This window comes from Choloepus didactylus, chromosome 2 (genome assembly GCF_015220235.1).
Source record: "Choloepus didactylus isolate mChoDid1 chromosome 2, mChoDid1.pri, whole genome shotgun sequence".
NCBI lineage: Eukaryota > Metazoa > Chordata > Mammalia > Pilosa > Megalonychidae > Choloepus > Choloepus didactylus.
In genome coordinates, this window is record NC_051308.1 from 131,603,300 (window position 1) to 131,624,109 (window position 20,810).

A 20,810-nucleotide genomic window follows, 5' to 3' on the forward strand; every position below is an offset into this window, starting at 1 on the left:
TTGTGATGTTGAAAGTATAACTGTGTGATTATGCTGGGAACCATTGATTGTTTAATTAGGATAGATTGTATGTGTGTGAATAAAACTGTTTAAATAATAAACAGAGGGATACAAGTGCTGGGGAAAATGTGGAGAGAGGGATGTATCTCTTCAGTGTTCGTGGAGAAGTAGAATGATACAGTCCATCTGGAGGACAGTGTGGTGGTTCCACAGGAAGCTAACTATGGGGTTACTGTATGGTCCTGCAACCCCATTATTGGGTATATAGTTGGAAGAACTGAGAGCAGGAACACGAATGGACTTTGCACACTGGTGTTTACGGTGGCAGTATTCGCAATTTGCAGTGGATGGAGGTGGCCTAAGGGTACATCTACTAATGAACTGAATGATGAGCTATGGTGTATGCATACAATGGAATATTAGCGGTGGCAAGAAGGAATGAAGTTGTTAGGTATGCAACTATGAGAACGGATCTTGAGAACAGTATGTTGAGTGAAATAAGCCAGAAACAAAAAGACAAACATTATAATGCCTCACAAATATGGACTAACTACAATGTGCAAACTCTGAGAATTGAATCTGAGAGCATAGGTTATCAGGGGAAGGCTTATGGTAAAGGTTCCTAGATTGTAAGCTCCTAACAGCAGTCACATCTATTCATGAGTTGTAACGGTTATTGCTAAATTCTGAGATAATGAGCTGTTTGTGTGTAACCTGGTCAGTCCCTGGAACTTTGGGTTTATCTCTATAACACCTGAGACACAGAGCCAGTGTTCAGCAGCTATGAATGTCAGCGTTACCCCATACAGCAAATGTTAAAGCATCTGAAAAAGAGATCAGATTTTAATTAGAGATATGAACAAAATGGACTTGGTTAGGGCTAAGGTAAACCAGACTAAAGGGAAAAGTATGGTATTGACTGTGTTTTAAAACTTCAACTACTATGTAAGACCAAAGGAAGAGATATTTATTTGGTGGAAAATCTATATTTTCTGTAGCACGCTATATAATCTAACTTGAATGGTCAGTTTATTCAAACACCATAATTACATGGAACCTTGAATAGGGGGTATGAGCTGGTTGGTTTTTATAGGTTAGTGTGAAGCCCTGATACATCCCAGAGTAATTTGGACAGAGAATAAAAATGTATTTGCAAAGACCTCTTGAGGGACTGGGGAAAAATTGGAAATACTAAACTTCCCCACGTGGGGAATTCCTGATATTCTCACAAGTATTGGGGACCACCATTGTAGTAGGCCAAGTCCTCGATCTTGGGGCTTGCCCTTATGAAGCTTTTACTGCAAAAGAGAGGTTAAGCCTACTTATAATTGTGCCTAAAATCACTCCCAGAGAACCTCTTTTGTTGCCTCTCTCTCTAAGCCAACTCGGCAGGTGTACTACTGTGCCCCACCCCCGTGTGGGACATAACTCTCTGGGGTATAAATCTCCCTAGCAATGTACTACATGACTTTGGGGATGAGCCTGGACACAACATCATAGGATTGAGAAAGCCTTCTGGACCAAAAAGGGAAAGAGAAATGAAACAAAATAAAGTTTCAATGGCTGAGAGATTTCAAATGGAGTCGATTCTTATGCATTATATAGATATCCCTTTTTAGTTTCTAGTATACTAGAATAGCTAGAAGGAAATACCTGAAACTGTTGAACTGCAACCCAGTAGCCTTGATTCTTGAAGACGATTGTATAACCATATAGCTTATACAGTGTGGCCATGTGATTGTGAAAACCTTGTGGCTCACAGTCTTTATCCAGTGTGTGGACAAATGAGTAGGAAAAAGGGAAACAAAAAGTAAATAAATAATGAGGGGTGGGGAGTATGAGATGTTTTGGGTGTTCTTTTTTACTTTTTTTTTTCTTATTTTTTGGAGTAATGAAAATGTTAAATTGTGATGAATGCACAACTGTGATGATACTGTGAACAACTGATTGTACACTTTGGATGATTGTATGTTTGTGAATATATCTCAATAAAATTGCATTAAAAAGAAAAAGAAACTGAGACAAGACATAAGATCTTGAATTCAAAGCAATCCCAGTGTCAAGCCAAAAGCTTTTTATGTATTCTCTTCCTGTTAGAGCAGAAGCTGGTCACACAGAATATCTCCCACAGAGTATCTCCTACAACACTTGTCCCATGGGTGAGAGAAGTGTGTCTCCTTAGGGAAATAGCAAATAGATCAACTTGGTAAAACGCGTGTTTGAGTTAAGAGTAAACCCTGACATTACTGTATTAAAGCAGTTTCAGCATCTATAATGGAGTTTAAAGGCAGTGTTTGCTTCCTGTGCAGTGGATGAGCTGTATATGCCAGGGGATTAATAAATCTCTCTAAAAGCAGCATTAATTTATTCTCATCTGTTCCTGATAGAATCAAGCTGATGGTTTACACAGCTAGTCTTAAACCTCTTGGTTTCTGAGCTTCCTGCCCTGAAGTATGACTAGTTAGTCTGAGTTACTGTATTTGCTCTGTGGCTCCTCTCTGAAAACTGGCTTTTGGATTGTTAATCACACAAACAGTGTATTTAGATATCGTTTCCCTTAATTTTGACCTATTTCTAGGTCGTACATTTGGCCAACTATTTATTGTGTGGTGGCCAGATCGTGTTCTCTTTGTACTAAATGATCTACTCTTAGACATACTACTTAAGAACAGCACAGCTCTTGTTTACCAGAAATAAAGCATGCTTCCACTCTCCCAACCTTCCATTTAATTGTCATGTAAACAACTAACATATAACATCTTTTATTATTACAGTGCTTGAGATAGAGGTTCACTTCTACCTTCGGTTGGCTGGACTCCTCTACTCCTAAACAATTTTATATGGATCAATATTTTAATGTTGTAGGTTATTCATTTGTAATATAGTGTAGGAAGTTTGGCGTTTTCTCTTCCTAAAGGATTACTCTGTCTTTTCAATTCTTTCTTGCCACAAAGCTTTATCCTCTGCTCATATTTCTTTTATTCGTCTTACTTTGCCTTGATGAGAACAGTTGAACCATAACTTATTTGTTGTTTATGTAGCTCTGTATGCCATTGGAAACCATTCCTCTCTCAGTAAGTGATCCTGTGGTCTCATCTCGGCTTTCTTTGCGTCTTTCAAGCAGCTTTCTTTAGGTCTTTCTTTGGGTCTTTCTTTGGCTGCTAAAGGGCCTTCACAAACACATTTCTTTTTCTCTATTTTTATTTCTCTTTGATTCAAACCTTAATTTGCATTTACACTGAACTTCAAATTCTTATTTATCTATTTATTTTTATCATTAATTAATTTATTTTTAATGGTGGTAAAATATAGATAACATAAAAATCATCTTAACCATTCTAAGTGGACAATTCTTTGACATTAAGTACATTGGCTGTACTGTGTAACTTTCACTATGTATGTTGTTCTAGTTTGCTAATGCTGCGGAATGCAAAACACCAGAGATGGATTGGCTTTTATAAAAAGGGGATTTATTTAGCTACACAGTTACAGTCTTAAGGCCATAAAGTGTCCAAGGTAACACATCAGTAACCGGGTACCTTCACTGGAGGATGGCCAACGGCATCTGGAAAACCTCTGTTAGCTGGGAAGGCACGTGGCTGGTGTCTCCTCCAAAGTTCTGGTTTCAAAATGACTTTCTCCCAGGACGTTTCTCTCTAGCAAGCTTGCTTCTCTTCAAAACGTCACTCACAGCTGCACTCCGTTTCTTCTCTTTGAGTCACTTCATTTATATGGCTCCATTGATCAAGTCCCACCCTGAATGGGTGGGGCCACGCCTCCATGGGAGTATCCCACCAGAGTCACCACCCACAGCTGGGTGGGGCACATCTCCATGCAAACAACCTAATCCAAAGTTCCAACTTAATCCCCACTATTATGTCTGCCCCAGAAGATTGCATCAAAGAATATGGCTTTTTCTGGGGGACATAATACATTCAAACCAGCACATTCCACCCCCTGGACCCCAGAAAAACATATTCTTTCCAAATACATAATACATTCATCCCACAATACCACAGAAACTTAAATCATTTCAGTAACAATACTTAAGTACAAGATCCCATCAAAATCAAATATAGGCGTGGTCAGTCCTAAGGCATACTTTTCCTTTAGCTTTGGATCTGTGGACTTAGAACAAGTTATATGCTTCCAATATACAAAGGAGGGACATTCATAGGATAAACATTCCCATTGCCATAAGGAGAAACAGTAAGGAAAACAGGGTTAACAGGACCAAAACAGTTCTTAAAACCTGCAGGACAAACTCCATTAGATTTCAAAGTCTGAGAGTCATTTACAGAACAACGTTACATCCTTGGGGCTTGAGAGAGCGGGAGTCTAACCCTTCCTAAGGGCCTTTGTGGAAGCCCTTTCCTCTCCAAACACTTAGGTGAGTGCTCCAACGTATCCACACATTGGGGAGACCACCTTCTCGGCCCCACCCTCCTCAAACATCGGGGCAGCTCCCGGATTCCCTTCCATCTCCGGGGCACACGCTCAACCCCTTCAGAACAGTGTGGTGGCAGCCAGGCTCTCCCCAATTCCCTGGGAATGTGCTCCACCCTCTTTGGGACCTCAGGTGGCAAAACTCTTCCAGAGCATCAAGGTGGAATGCCCACCCTCGACCTCCAGGGCAAACTCACCCTTTCCATGCGTGTGGGCTGCTCCACTCTCCCAGCCCAAGGCCTCTTGACTCCAGACCTCAACCTCCATGGCTCTGTCTTTGAAGAAATTTTTCCTGCAATTTGTTCCTTGTCTGTCTCCTCCAGTCCAGATTGGCAGCGGCTCTGTCTATAAAGTTCTCGCAAAAATTCTGTTGGCTTTGCATGAAGCACACAGGTCAAAGCCGTCAGACAATAGGAGTTTCCACAAATCCTTTCTGGATAATTCCATCTCCAATCTTGGCTTGTACTGAAATGGCAGCTGGGTTCCATGTTTGGTTACATCCTCACATTGGGCTGTAGCTTCTGGGATTCCACCCCCTGGAAGCTCATACTTTTCCAAGCCATCAGCTTCTGGTTTCTTTGAACCCAAGAGTTCAGTTCTAAGTTTATCTCTCTCTGCTCGCATTTTACTATAAGCTGCAAGGAGAAGCCAGGATACATCCTCCACATGTAGTCTGAAGATTTCCTCAGCTAAGTATTCCAGGTTGTTGCTTCCAGATTCTTCCTTCCATCTGACACCAGGACTCAATTTTGCCAAATTCTCTGCCACTTTAAAACAAGGATCGCCTTTCTTCCAGTTCACAACAACACATTGATCATCTCTGTTCAAGACCTCATCAGAAGTATCTTTAGAGTCCATATTTCCACAAACAGTCTCTTTAAAGCAGTTTTGGCCTTTTCTATTAAGCTCCTCACAACTCTTCCAGAAACTCCCCATTATCCATTTAAAAAGCCGTTCCAACATGTTTGGTATTTGCAAACTCAGCAGCAAAAGCACCCCACTCCTGGTACCAAAATCTGTTCTAGTTTGCTAATGATGCAGAATGCAAAACACCAGAGATGGATTGGCTTTTATAAAAAGGGGTTTATTTAGCTACACAGTTACAGTCTTAAGGCCATAAAGTGTCCAAGGTAACACATCAGTAACCGGGTACCTTCACTGGAGGATAGCCAACGGCATCTGGAAAACCTCTGTTAGCTGGGAAGGCACGTGGCTGGTGTCTGCTCCAAAGTTCTGGTTTCAAAATGACTTTCTCCCAGGACGTTTCTCTCTAGCAAGCTTGCTTCTCTTCAAAACGTCACTCACAGCTGCACTCTGTTTCTTCTCTTTGAGTCACTTCATTTATATGGCTCCACTGATCAAGTCTCACCCTGATTGGGTGGGGCCACGCCTCCATGGGAGTATCCCACCAGAGTCACCACCCACAGCTGGGTGGGGCACATCTCCATGCAAACAACCTAATCCAAAGTTCCAACTTAATCCCCACTATTATTTCTGCCCCACAAGATTGCATCAAAGAATATGGCTTTTTCTGGGGGACATAATACATTCAAACCAGCACATATGTCAAGAGTGTTTTCATCATGTCCATTTCCTCTTCCCCTTCCCCCTAGTAACCACTATTCTGCTGTGTGTATGAATTTGCTTATTCTAATTATTTCATATATGAGAAATCATACAATATTTGTCCTTTTGTGTCTGGCTTATTTCACTCAACATGAGGTCTTAAAGGTTCATTCACGCTGTAGCATGCACCAGCATGTCTCTTCTTTTCACAGATGAATCATATTCCATTGTATGGATATACCATGTTTTGTTTATCCATTCATCAGTTGATGGACACTTCGGTTGTTTCCACCTTTGGCTGTTGCAGTCAACATTGGTGAGCAAATATCAGTCTGAGTCCCTGTTCTCAATTCTTTTGGGTATATACCTAGAAGTGCAATTTCCAGGTCATATGGTAATTCTGTGTTTAACTTTCCGAGGAACCACTAAACTATTTTCCACAGTGGCTGCATTTTACATTCCTACCAACAACATATGAGGGTTCCTGTTTCTCCACATCTCAACATTTGTTATTTTCAGTTTTTAAAATATTAGCCCTCTTACTGAATGTGAAGTGGTATCATTGTAGTTTTAATTTGCATTTATTTAATGGCTAATAATGTTGAGCATCTTTTCATGTACTTATTGGCCATCTGAATATCTTCTTTGGAGAAATGTCCATTCAGTTCCTTGGCTTGTTTTTTTAATTAAGTTGTTTGTCTTTTTGTTGTTAAGTTATAGGAGTTCTTTGTATATTCTGGATATTAAGCCCTTATCAGATATATGGTTTCCATATATTTTCTCCCATTCTGTTGGTTATCTTTTCATTTTCTTTATAATGTCCTTTGATTCACAAAAGTTTTTAATTTTGATGAAGTCCATTTTACATATTTTTTCTTTTGTTGTTTGTGCTTCAGGTGTAAAATCTAAAAATCTATTACCTACTACAAGGTCCTGAAGATTATTTCCATGTGTTTTCTTTAAGAGTTCTATAGAATTAACTCTTATATTTAGGTCATTGATCCATTTTGAATTAATTTTTGTTTAAGGTGAGAGGTAGGGATCCACATTCATTCTTTTGCATGTGGATTTCCAATTGTCCCAGCACTTTTTGTTAAGAGACTATTCTTTCCCCATTCTTGGTAGGCATGTCGAAATCAATTGGTTATTAACATGTGGGTTTAACTCTGGATTCTCAATTCTATCCCATTGGTGTATATGTCTATCCTCATAAAAGTACCACACTGTTTGTATTACTGTAGCTTTGTAGTAAGTTTTGAAACCAGGAAGTGTGAGTCCTCCAACTTTATTCTTTTTCAAACTTGTTTTAGCTATTCAGGGCCTCTTGCAGTTCCATATGAATTCAGGGATCAGCTTTTCCATTTCTGCCACTGCTGAAATTTTGATAGGGATTGCATTGAATTTGTTGATGGTATTAGGCAATATTGATATCTTAACACTATTAAATCTTCCAATCTGTGAACATGGGATACCTTTCTTTTTATTTAGAACTTTAATTTCTTTCAGCAATGTTTTGTAGTGTTCAGTGTGCAAGTCTTTCACCTCCTTAGTTAAACTTATTCTTAGCTTTTTTATTCTTTTAAATACTATTGTAAATAGAATTTTTTTCTTGATTTCCTTTTCAGATTGTTCATTACTGGTATATAGAAACCCAGCTGCCTTCTATGTGTTTATCTTCTATCCTACAACTTTGCTGAAGTCATTTGTTAGTTCTAATAGCTTTCTTGTGGATTGTGTAGGATTTTCTATATTTAGGATCATGTCATCTGCAAATAGGGATAATTTGACTTTTTCCTTTCCAATTTGGATGTGTTTTATTTCTCTCTCTTTGCTGATTGCTCTGAGTAGAACTTCTGGAATAATGTTGAATAAACATTGGTGACAGCAGGCATCCATTTCTTATTCCTGACCTTGTGGGGGAGGGGGAGCCTTCAGTCTTTCACCATTGAGGATCATGTTAGATAGGAATTTTTCATAAATGCCCTTTATCATGTTAAGAAAGTTCCTTTCTATTCCTAAATTTTCTGAGTGTTTTTATCATGGAAGGATATTAGATTTTGTCAAATGCCTTTTCTGCATCAATCAAGATGATCATGTGGTAGGTTTTTGTTTTGTTTTGTTTTGTTTTTCCATTCTGTTAGTGTGGTGAATTACATGGATTGATTTTCTTATGTTGAACCATCATTGCATTCCTGGAACAAATCTCACTTGTTCGTGGTATGTAGTCCTTTCGGTATACTGTTGCATTTAGTTTGCCAGTATTTTTTGAAGATTTTTGCATCTATATTCGTAAGGGTTATTGGTCTGTTATTTTCTTATGCTGTCTTTGTCTGGCTTTGGTATCAGGGTAATGCTGGCCTCAGAGAATGAGTTAGGAAGTAGTGGAATCTTCTTTAAATGTGTGGTAGAATTCAGCAGCGAAACCATCTGGTCCTGGACTTTTCTTAGTTAGGTTTTTGATTACCGATTGCATCTCTATTTGTTACAGGCCTGCTGAGATTTTCTGTTTCTTCTTGTGTCAGATTTCATAGTTTGTGTGTTTCTAGAAATTTGCCCATTTCATCTAGGTTTCTAAGTTATTGGCATATAATTGTTCATAGTACCCTCTTATTTCTATAAGTTTGGTAGTTAGTCTCCCACTCTCAGTCCTATTTTAGTTGTGCCCCTCTCTTTTTCTTTGTCAGTCTGGCTAAAGGTTTGTTGATTTTTGAAAGAACCAACTTTTAGTTTTGTTGAGTTTTGCTGTTGTTTTTCTATTTCCAGTTTCACTTTTATCTGCTCTAATCTTTAATATTTTTTTCTTTCTACTAACTTTGGATTTAGTTTGTTTTTGTTCTGATTTATTTGGGTGTGAAGTTAGGTAATTGATTTGTGATGATTCTTCTTTTTAAACGTAGGCATATAGAGCTATACATTTCCCTCTGAGCATGGCCTTCGCTGCATCCCATAAGTTTTGGTATGTTATATTTTTGTTTTTGTTCATCTCAAGATACTTCCTAATTTCCCTTGTGATTTCTTCTTTAACCCATTGATTGTTTAAGTGTGTATTGTTTAATGTCCCAGAGTACCAGCTTTGTCTCTTCCACTTAGGTTGACCTCTGAGCTCTGCCTGGGTTCTCCTTTCCTGCACTCTGTCTTGGAAATTCTCTCTAGGCAGTAAGCTGGGACAATTGTAGGGCCCTCCTTGTTCACTTCCTGTCTCTCAGGGATCAGTAACCTTCATTGCCTGATGTCCAGTGTCTGGAAAACTGTTGTTTCATATATTTATGCTTGTTTGTTTGTTTCAGGCAGGAGAGTAAATCTGATCCTTATTACTCCATGTTGGCCAGAGCATTGTCCTCTCAGAACAGAACTTTTACATTTCATATTCATTTCTGTTACAGAGAAATTAAGTTGGTTTGGCTTTATCTATTCACTTCAACATTCTTCTTTTCAGAACTTCACAAGTAGTTCTTACAGAAAATTAATTCAATATTCAGTGAGTGCCTACTATGTTCTATGCTATGTATTGTTAAAATTAATAGGCTTGGTCCTTGTACCATATGGGCTTCAGATCTCGTGAGGGAGGTAGACAAGGTTCTGGTTGCTGTAATTAAAAGTAGTAGATATTTTGAAAGATCTAAGATGCTAACCACAAGGTAAAGTGAGATGTACGTTGTGTTAAATATGATAAATGACTTAGACATTAGACCTGACGGCTTTTTGCCAGCACTTGTGAATTCTGTCTCCTAACCATGACCAGGTTGTCTTCCCTTTTACTGGATATGCATATTTATTCTCCCATTGAAGGGATAGGATTGAGTGTGTACACTTAGTCCCCCAGCTCTCTTGGATTTGTTTCCTTTCCATATTATCTTTTCTTTCCTCTTGTGTTTGGTCTTTTGTTGGAATCTGATTTCATTTTTCTCTTTTACTTTCACTGGTATAGGAATGCTAGAGCCTGAAATATAAAACATTAGTTACATCTGTTGTAGATGGGTGAGTTTTCTCAGTGATGGTTGCACATTTTCAAAAGTAAATTTTAAACGGTTAAGTCCTTGAGGCATCGGTGCTCTGTAGTGTTGGAACCTTGTTGCTTGTTGGCTCGTGTATTCATATGCAGATGTAGTGTCAAATGATTGTACGCAACAAGCAACCCAAAGCCGGCTACCCCACCCAGACTGGACAGGGCTACTCCCAGCAAAGCAATCAAAAAAGCAGAGTTTTAGTGGTCTTTGCCAGTCAGCAGACACTTCAGGCTATGGCCAGAGAAGCTAAGGTTTTCTTATGGGCAGACCCAGAACACAGATTATAGAACCCAGTCAGCTCCCTAGGGGTATGACTCAATTGATGGTTATGGCAGTAGCCAGAGTTCCCAGTCATCTTACAGGCAGCAGTCCTCCTACCCTGGCTTTGGCCAGCCCTCAGCTCATCGGGAAGCTACGGCAGCAGTGTTCAGAGCAGCAATTATGGAAAGCCCCAGAGTGGAGGCATTGGCCAACAGTGTGGCTATGGTGGACAGCAGCAAAGTTCCTATAATCCCCTCAGGGCTTTAGACAGCAGAACCAGTACAACAGTAGTAGTGGGAGCAACGGACAGGGTGGTGGAGGTGATGACGGCCAAGATCAGTTTTCCATGAGTGGTGGTGGTTGTGATGATAGTTATCAAGACCAGAGTAGTGGTGGCAGCAGCTGCAGAGGAGTCCAGCAGGACTGTGGGGGTTGCAGATGGGGCGCTGGTGTTGGCTATGAACCCAGAGGTCATGGAGGTGGCTGTGGAGGCAGAAGTGACCATGGTGGCTTCAATAAATTTGGTGGCCCTTAGGACCAAGGACCATGTCATGACAGTTTAGACAATGCCATCTTCATGTAAGGCTTGAGTGAAAATGTTAAAATTGAGTCCATGGCTGATTACTTCAAGCAGATTGGTATTAAGACCAGGGTAGCCTGTGATTAATCTGCATACAGACAGCGAAACAGGCAAGCTGAAGAGAGCAGCAACAGTCTCATTTCATGACCCACCTTCTACTAAAGCCTCTCTTCACTGGTTTGCTGGTAAAGAATTTTCTGGGAATCCTATCTAGGTCACTCTTGCTACTCAGCGAGCAGACTTCAATCAGAGTGGTGACAGTGGTTGTGGAAGCCAAGGGCAAGGAGGACCTATGGGCCGCGGAGGCCATGGAGGTGGTTGTGGTGGTGGCCAGGAAGGATTCCCCAGGTGAGGTCTTGGCAGTGGAGACAGCAGCAAGCTAGGGACTGGGAGTGTCCTGATCCTATGTGTGAGAATATGAACTTGGAGGAGTGAATGTAACCAATGTAAGTCCCTAAAGCAGATGGCCCAGGAGGGACCAGGAGGCTCTCATGTGGGGGTAACTGTGGAGACAGTCGTTTTATAGTGACAGAGGAGGCTATGATCAGGAGCTGCTGAGGCCAGGGTGGGGACTGTAGAGACTTCTGAGGGGCTGGGAGGTAGAGATGGAGGTAGTTTTGGTCGGTTCTGGAAAGACAGACTCCAGGGTTGGGATCCCAGACTCAGATAGGATCTTGGGAACAGGCCATAGTAGCCTGGCTCCTGAGGCTCTAGAATAGCCTCTCTTCCTATACCCTGTGTTACCCTCCTTATTTTGCAACCTTCCAACTCCTAATCTGCCTTTGGGTTTTTTTGTGTCAGACTATGTAATTGTAACTATACCTTTGGTTCCCAATAAAAACCATCATTTTGGTTAAAAAAAAATGTTTAATTGGTTATTAGGAGGGCGTGCCATGGAGGGTTAAGGATAGCAGAAGATTATAATTATAGTTAATAAATCTGGCTCATGTTTCCAAAGGAACTCTTGGATGATAAACGAGAACAGTTAACGTTTGAGTTGTTTGTGCAAAGCTGATGGTTGCTGTGACATCTTCCTTCTCCTGTGATTGAGCAATAGGAAAATGAGGATAATAATGCCTGTGTACATTGACTGGGTTGGGTGTATATTACATTGCCTGAAAAGTTAAAGTTAAGGATCCTGATTGGCTCATAACAGACTGTAATATAACCTGATCAAAACAACTATGAACTCCAGGGCTATCACTGGTAGAATTTTTCTTTTATCCTTTTCATTTGTTGTGATCAGAAGCTTCCTTGGAAAAAATAGCCTATGTTCAGATGACGGCTAGCTCATATGGTCTATCTGGCGCTTGTGGTGGCTCTGGATATTCCTATTCCTCCTTGAAGAACTCTTGATGTAATTTCAGACACTGTATCCTTGCTCAAGAGAACATGCAACCTTGCTCTGTATGGAGTATCTTACAAGGCAGACTGCTGTGTCAGTTTTTAACCTTCTGGTTCCAGATGTCTCTAGCAGCCCTACCTCTCCTCAGATGCTTGGCAAGCCTGCATGCATGAATAGCCTTTCTGTCTTGCCGAGGCAATGGGAAGCTCTGCCTGAGTGGGCGTTTGAGAGTTAACCAGCATTTACCAAGCAAGCCCTGTGTGAGGCACTAATTGTATGCTTACAGAGATTGTGCCAGAGATTCTTCCGACCTCAGAGGTACTTAAGATCCAGAGTGGAAATAGCATAGGTGAATTCAAAGGCCCATTCAGAAAGACCACAGGAGAAAATTAGAAGATAAGCAAAACAGTTCATGTTATGAGTTGTTTCTTCAGACTTCTCTGTCGGGATTGGTGACTTCAGTGACCAAGTGGCTGGCGCCCTGCCACTTATAGACATGTTCTATTTTGAGATTTGAATTTGTGGTTTGAGAAGGATATGTAATCATTTTCAACACATGCTTATTGAGTGTGCAGAGTATCATGGTGGGCAAAGAGAGTACCAAGAAATATAAAGTTACATACTCTGCTCCTAAGGAGCTTCTCATATTTGGGAAGGCAGGGCATATTCATTTAAAAAAAACTTACTAAGATTTAAGTCTTCCTTTTTAAACAACAACAACAACAAGAAAGCATACTAATCAACATTTAGTAGGAATATCTATTAAACTATTAACTGCTCTGGGGAGTGGAGCTTGATGTAGAGGGGCATGTGGCAGAGGAAAGAGAAGGATCTTCATGGTTTACTATATACAGTTCTGTATGATTGGAAATGTTTACCAAGTGTATCTGTTGCTTTTTTACAATTATTTCTTTATTGCATTAAAATAAACATAAGCATTTCTCTGCCGTAGAGGGCGTGGCATTGCTTGGTGAACCCAAGCAGTCTGAGGGGCAACCTACTTAGTGTGCCAGCCAGATCATATCTTACCACCCTAATTTTCTTTTCACCCATGAACAGGAGATCCAAGTTTCTCCAGGACTTGAAAGGATTGCTGGGAGGTGGGGAAATACATGTGCTGACCCCTTCTCTCCCACCCAAATTCCTATACCCATCCTTATCCCATTAGCAGAAGGCACTGTTCTGGTTTGCTAAAGCTGCCTGTATGCAAAATACCAGAAAAGGATTGGCTCTTATAAAGGGGATTTATTAAGTTACACATTTACAATCCTAAGGCCATAAAAGTGTCCAAACTAAGGCATCAACAACAGGATACTTTCACTAAAAAAAAGGCCGATGGCATCTAGAACACCTCTGTCAGCTGGGAAGGCATATGGCTGGTGTCTGCTAGTCCCTTGCTCACAGGTTCTGGTTTCAAAATGGCTTTCTCCAAAATGTCTGTGGGCTTCTGTCTCTCTTAGCTTCTCTCAGCTCTCTGCTTGGTTCTCCTGGGGTGTTTCTCTTTGTCTTTGAGTCCTCTCTTAGCTTCTCTGGGGCAAACTCTGGGCTTCATCTTTTAGCTTAGCATCCCCGTATGTCTTTCTGACTGCATTTCCAAGCATCTCCAAGTGTCTGGGTCTGTGTCAGTTCTTAGCATCTCCTGGGGGCAAACTCTGGATTACATACCTTAGCTTCTCTCCAAAATGTCTCTCTCAGCTTCTCTGAGCTCCTTCTCTCCATGAGCTCTCTTAAAGTACTCCAGTGAACTAATCAAGACCCACCCTGAATGGATGGGGTAACACCTCCATAGAAATGATCTAATCAAAAGGTCTCACCTTCAGTTGGGTGCATCACATCTCCATGGAAACAACCCAATCAAATGTCCCACCCTAATCAAAAGACTAATAAGTCTGCCCCCACAAGATTGAATTAAAGAACATGGCTTTTGTGGGGAACATAATAGATTCAGACCAACACAGGCACTAAACCCCATCCCACCCCCTTGTCCTAATCTCTTAGCTTCCATCCATCCTGAGGGAAAACTTTCACACTTCCCAAACAGAGCTGCAGCAACTCCTCCATATTACAAGTGGTAGAAAGGGTGATGCTGCCAAAAAGCCAAAACGGTTCAGCTTTTCAACAGCTGTTTCCCCAAGGGGGTGCACCAATATTTTACATACGGCAATACCAGGTTGACGTGTGGAGTAGACAGAGCAAGCTCCTATTCCCCCTCCCTGCTCCAAAAACCCATTTAATATATTATCCTTGGATAGAGGATGTATCAGATATTAAACTGATAAGAACAGGTACTATACTAGATCTTAGTCAAAAAGCCGAGAAGCAATTCTATTACTTTTCTGAAATTTTTACATATTAGCTAAAAAATTATGATAGGGGCTAGAAGATTATACCTATAACGTTAGCCATGAATATCTGTACATGGTAGGATTATGAATTATTTATATTTTCTTTTTTATACCTCCCTGTAATTGTCCACTGTGAATAGAAAGAGAAAGTATTTGACAAACAAAACCTGAAAAGCACCCCAATAGCTATTATAACTGCATTTCAACATGCTTGCTATATTTTGGATATAATATACCTGCTTTTTTTTTGTCTCCTCACTCCCACCCCAGCTCTATTAAGATTGTTCTGTTGTCCTTGCTGTTTTTATTAGTATTAAATTAAAAGCTGAAACAAGGGCATTTGCTTCTTGCTTTTGAACCTTGTCATTTTGTGTGAATTAGCTTAGAAGCAAAAGGAATCTAGCTCCTAACTATTCAACTATACTGTGAAGGCTGCCTAGAAAAATTTAAATTGTGCTAACTGGGTTACAATTAGATCTATCAATGTGGGCTGTGATCTCCTGTTTTAAAGCACTCTAAGAATACTTTGCTATATCTTTATATTTAGTTCTGTTGAGAAAAACAATTAGATTATCCCCTTCTCCCCATCTGGTGCAGAGAAGAAAATTCATCTGCTTATCTTACTTTGTGTGAGAGAGAATTAAAACTTCCAGGTTACTCGTAATTCAGGTTAAATAGTTAAATATGTCTCTCCCAGCTTTTGTTCTGGAGATCCATATCCTCTTCCAATTATGAATTTAATAACTCTGAATGGTAATGTTCTGAATTATTTAAGGAAGTCAAAGATTGAAGGAAAGTAGATGTCATTTCTAAGTGGATTCCGTTTTCTTTTTCCTTCTAGCATGTGTTTGATGATCTCAGTGGCTCAGTATCCTTGTCCTGGCTTGGAGATAGCACTGGGGTAAGTAATATTTTGAGTTTGTTAGCTCAGCCTGGCAAGTAGAAGATGTAGATTTGGGGAGTTAAAGCATCACATGCTATTACTGAAACTGTCTCCAACATCAGTTGCAGAAAATACATGTTTGTAGAACACACTTTCTGGAAACTGTAGTTGGTTTGTTTTTGCTTTAGCATTGGGGACATCCTGAGACCACCTTCTCCCATGACAGGGAGCTGGATACCTTTTTTAGTCCTTGGTGGCTGCTTGGCATCAAAATGAGCAAGAGGATGGAAAAGAAAAGAGAGTGCTGTGTGCTGAGAAGGAATCTCACAGTGCTGTGGGAAACCCCTGTGTAGAAGCAGAAAAGGATACATTACATATCTTGGCATTTCTCCTCCAAACTGCATTGAGTTTGTTCCTGTGTCTTTTCCCACAGTTAGTATTGAAGAGCTGTGGCTCCCATGGGCTCATGGTTGTCTAACTCCAGTTGTTGTCCCTGCCCCTACCACAGAGATGGTACTGCTGCCAGGAGTGGGAGAAGGGAATGGGAGTCGGTCACCCCCTATCCTTCCTTGTGTGTAGCTGGTCTCCCAGTAGGAGGGTACACTGAAGATGCACTGGATCAGGACTTGGTGTTCCTGGTTCTGTAACTATCCTGCCTGAACAAGGGCAGGAACCACATCCCATGCTTCCTTGTATTCCAGTAATGATAGTATCTTAGAATTGAGGCACATTATAGCAATATCAGGAGCACAAAGAAATATAATTTTGGTGCTGAAGAGCAAGTTGTAAATTTCTATTATAATTAATTTTTAAACTGGTAGAATTTCTTTAAAGCATGTCTCAGTTTCTTCTAAAATTTAGATTATCCTTTAATTTACATGATTTAATCCATTTATCTAAGATACTTGATGTCTCCAAGATTTCTTGTTATTTGAGACTCCCTGATCTCTTTTACTAATCTATCCAAAATCTTTTCCTAATGAATTTTTTTCCCAAGGAAAAGAATTATTTTAAGAGTGAATTTCATGGTGAACTAACAGCACGGGGGCCAAGAAAAGGTCAGACAGATGTAGTGACATAGTGAGTCAAATGGAACCATTCCAGTCTCTATAAGCAGAAAAGAGAGATGACTTTGCCTGCAATATTTTACAGTAATATAGATAAAAAATAGTTAAATCCTTCCTTTATTATAACGTGTAGTTGAGTAGTTTTGCCTCACTGCTTCAAGTGTAGGCATAGGGACTATTGCAATGAAATGAGTTGAGTACAACTTGAATCACTGAGCTGTATTAACTTGTCTTTCTTGGTGTCTGAGTATATTATAATATAGGCTGCTACAAGGCAGGGCTAACAGTCTTTCAGATGATAATTTAATCCCATCAGACACTAGCATTGTAATTGGACTGACTTTCTTATTGATCACATGCTTTTGTCTCTCTCCAGGTCATTTTAGTCTTGACTACCTTCCATGTACCACTGGTAATTATGACTTTTGGACAGTCCAAGCTATATCGAAGGTGAGCTATATAACATGCAGTAGGGGCGTTTGACTAAGTAACACATTGTGAATGTAGGCTTTCCCTTTTCTAGATGTGATTTAATCTAGCAATTGATTGAAAAGATCTAGCCATCCTAATTTTTAAAAAAATATCTACTCAGCAACCTGAAGAAGTATGAAAACATAACTTTCCAAGGGGTTTAGGAATCTATTTCTAAGGAGATTAGAAAGAACTGACTGAGGGACAGAATAATAAAGGAAGATTAAGGAAGAGTCTATAGGAATATGTGTTTAAGCTTAAAAAGATACTTAACTGCAGGAAGGTAGCATAGAATTTAACCAGCTTTCTCTTTATTATGAGCACAAAATGCTTTTCTCTGTCCCTGAAATGAAAATCCTCACTGTACCTTCCAAGTGAATATTATTTATCTAACCTTTTGATCACCAAATATATTGTTTCTACATCAGGGGGAGGTTTTCAGGTCAGACCTACCAAAGTGCCTTAAAGTGTTTGTACTGCTAATGACAGTGGTAGCCCATGTTCTGGAATCATGATCTATACTGTGAGTTTCACAAAACTCGAGAGTTGTCTTTTCAAAGGTACAGTTTGGTTAGATAGTAGCTTCCTTTCCTTAATTGTAAGGTTCGAGACCAGCTAACTCCCAGAAAGTGGTGATTGTCTTCTCAGCCTTTTGTGTCTATCCCATTTTCACCCTAGAGACCAAAAAAAAAAAAAAATATGATAGCTTAGCAGATGACATAGAAACTACCCCCCAGACCAGGGGATCTCCCAGGAGTCATGGTACTGTCTTAGAGTTCTTTATTTGACTGCTGGTCTTGGCCCAGGTGGGAGTAAACCCATGTTGAAGCTCTGGGTTGGATCAGCCCAGCCTCCCCTTCCCAATAGGTGTGATCTTGACTGCTACTCCTGACGAGAGCCAACACTGTCTGCCCTTTCAACACAGTGATGTTAGCTTAAACATAGGCATAAAGAGTGGTTTTGTTTATTCAATAGAAAAATAGTTGAACCATTTCACACAGATGAGAAATTATGCTGTTTGGGGGGAAAAAATGCACGGAAAAAAATTAACTTCGGTAACTCTTTCCAATGTTTAAGAATCCTTGCCTAAGAATCATGAAATATTTATGATAGTTTTTCTTATCAATTTATTTTTCAGAAATTATGGAAGCAATACAACCACATTGTAAAATATCTGGAAAATTAAAGGAGAGAAAAAATTTACCCTAAAGCTGAGTGTAGTCACAGTTTACTATCAAGATTTTTCTCCTTTAATGTTATGTGACTGTGTAGTCTTGGGAAGCAACATGGAGCAGCATAAAGTTACCAAGTTTTGTGGGCAGACAGGCCTGGGATTGAGTCCCAGCACTGTCACTTGTAAGCCGAATGACCCTGAGCAAGTCATTCAACCTCCCTGAGTCATTTTGTCATCTGTAAAAGAGGAATGATAGTAATGCCCACCTCAGAGCATGTGAGGCATGCTGTGCAGTGCCCGGCATGGAGTAAGAGCTTGGTGCTGTTAGCTGATACCATGCCAACAGCGGGGATGGCGGGTAGCCAGCAGGTACTGGCACTGCTCTAAGAGTTGTTAAAATGAATTGAAGGCTTCCATGCCGTTTGGTAAAAAGCAGTTACTGCCAGAATGGGATGTGTACTGCAGGTAAATTGAATAGGATTGGCTGATGGATAGGATATGGGCATGGTGAGGCAGAAAGGGAAGGGTGATTTTTAGTTTAAAGAACTGGATAAATGATCTTTTGCTGAGTTGGGAAGGATGGGTGAGAAGCAGTTTTGGGGAGAAAATCAGTAGTTCTATTTGCATAAACCCAATTTAAAAAGTCTGTTAAATTGAAATGTCAAATAGACAGTTGGATTTAAAAAAAAAGAAAAAAAAAAGGCAATTGCCTGCACCCAAATGCCTCCATAGCCACTACAAATGCACACCCACAGCCACAAACATGCAAGTGTTACTAACATCTATTATTACAACTTACATACATTCTAACTGGCCTGTGCTCATACCATATTTTTTTCTGCCCCCTCTTCTAGTAAACCATCATTTTTGTTAGATTGACAGAATTTATCTAAGCATAGTTCTATTGACAGTTAAGTTGTTGCTAACTTTTTCACTATTACTAATGCTGCTGAGATAAATATCATACATATTTGTATCATAGTTGATACTAACTTCTAGTTCATTTTTTAGTAGCAATTAAAAGCTGCCTCTCTGATATGTGTTTTGAAGACTATTTACTAAACTCCTCCTTCTTAGGTTGAATTATCTTCAGATGCTTAATACTTCAGCCACTTTTTGCTTGCCTTCTGATCTCACTTTTTATTCTCTACATTGCACTTTAATCTTGTGGCTAGAACTGGACCTAATGGATTCAGACAACCAAAAACAAAACTCATTATCACTATTAAATGCCTGTTATCTGACTCAGCCCTTTTTCATCCCGTGTTTGTCTAGTTTTCTAAGAAGCCTCTCCTTCCTAGTACACACTTTACTAGAAAGTAATCTTGTTTATTTTTGACATAGTAGAATGTTACCAAGGTCATTTTTCTTCACATTTCTTAGCAGTTTGGGTTTTTTTTTAACCAAAGTCATTTTGAATATTAATTATTTCCTCCTTGCTGTCCCGTGAAAACTTACTCTGTGCCCTTTCTCACAGTTTAGATGGAAACCCTAAATATGCCTCGTTACCCTTCCAACTGTGGTGGCCTGAGGTGACTCATAGCTGAACATGCCAGCCAAGAGGCACCTGTTGCTTCAGAAATGGAAAGGGGAAGGGGCAGTTTGATAAAAATGGGTCCTGGATATGCTGAGATTGCTCAATCTAGAAATAAAACCCATTGCATCTGTGCTGAAGACTCTTGTTTGTGCAAGTGTTAATGGTTATATTATTTTATTGGATTATCTATTGACTCTTAAATGGTCAAAGGTTCATTTGAGATTCATATAAAAGCCAGCTATTCCATGACACCTGCCTGGTGCAGTGCAGCAGGAAAGCTCACAGACTAGAGAGAAGTTGCCTGTGTTGTCTTTACAGAGTTAGAGGGGTACACTTCTGTCTTTAAATTATGAAAAAGAATAGTTGAAGGATTTCAGAGATAATAAAGTTTTGAGGGCATTAATGATTAGTTAAGTGTAAGTTTTCAAGGATGTTACTTGTTAAAAAAAAAGATTACTCATAAGTATAGAGTTAGTAAAGCAAAGTGCTGCTAGTGTAGTCAACCAGCTTCTTCAAGTTATCTTGCATGACATCCTTTTTTCTTTTATTTTTTTTAGATCAGTGTTATTGAGATATAATTCATACACCATACAGTTCCCCCCATTTCAAGTGTACAATTTCACTGGTTTTTAGGATACTCACAGATGTGTCCAACTACCACCACAGTCAATTTTAGAACATTTTCATCACCTCAAAAAGAAATCCCATACCCTTTAGCTATCCCTCCACCCTCATCCCCCACCCCTCCAACCCTACGCAACCACTAATCTGTTTTCTGTCTCTAGAGATTTCCCTGTTCTGGGCATTTCATACGAATGGAATCATATACTATGTGGTCTTTTGTGACTGGCTTCTTCAACTTAGCATAATTTTTTAAGGTTCATCCATGTAGTAGCATGTATCAGTACTTCATTCCTTTTTATGGCTAAATAATATTCCATTGTATGGATATACCACATTTTGTTTATCCATCTGTCAGATGATAGACATTTGGGTTGTTTACATATTTTGGCTGTTATGAATAATGCTGCTGTGAATGTTCATATGCAAGTTTTTGCATGCACATATGTTTTCATTTCTCTGGGGTATAAACCTAGCAGTGGAATTGCTAGGTTGTATGATAACCCT

At 39.8% G+C, this 20,810-nt stretch overlaps 1 protein-coding gene and 1 non-coding gene across 5 annotated transcripts in view; one reads left to right on the forward strand and one right to left on the reverse strand.

The window, feature by feature from the left end:
- The window catches only part of SORT1 (sortilin 1), a 72,097-nt gene that overhangs the window by 17,934 nt on the left and 33,353 nt on the right, over positions 1-20,810 (forward strand). For all 4 annotated transcript variants that reach the window (XM_037826460.1, XM_037826461.1, XM_037826462.1 and 1 more), the window contains exons 2-3: positions 15,392-15,451; positions 16,877-16,950. In XM_037826460.1, coding sequence (XP_037682388.1) covers positions 15,392-15,451; positions 16,877-16,950 — 134 coding nt within the window. The remainder of the gene's footprint in view (positions 1-15,391; positions 15,452-16,876; positions 16,951-20,810) is intronic.
- Positions 14,339-14,529, reverse strand: LOC119528402. The gene has a single exon (XR_005215702.1). It is a non-coding gene; the product is annotated as a U2 spliceosomal RNA (small nuclear RNA).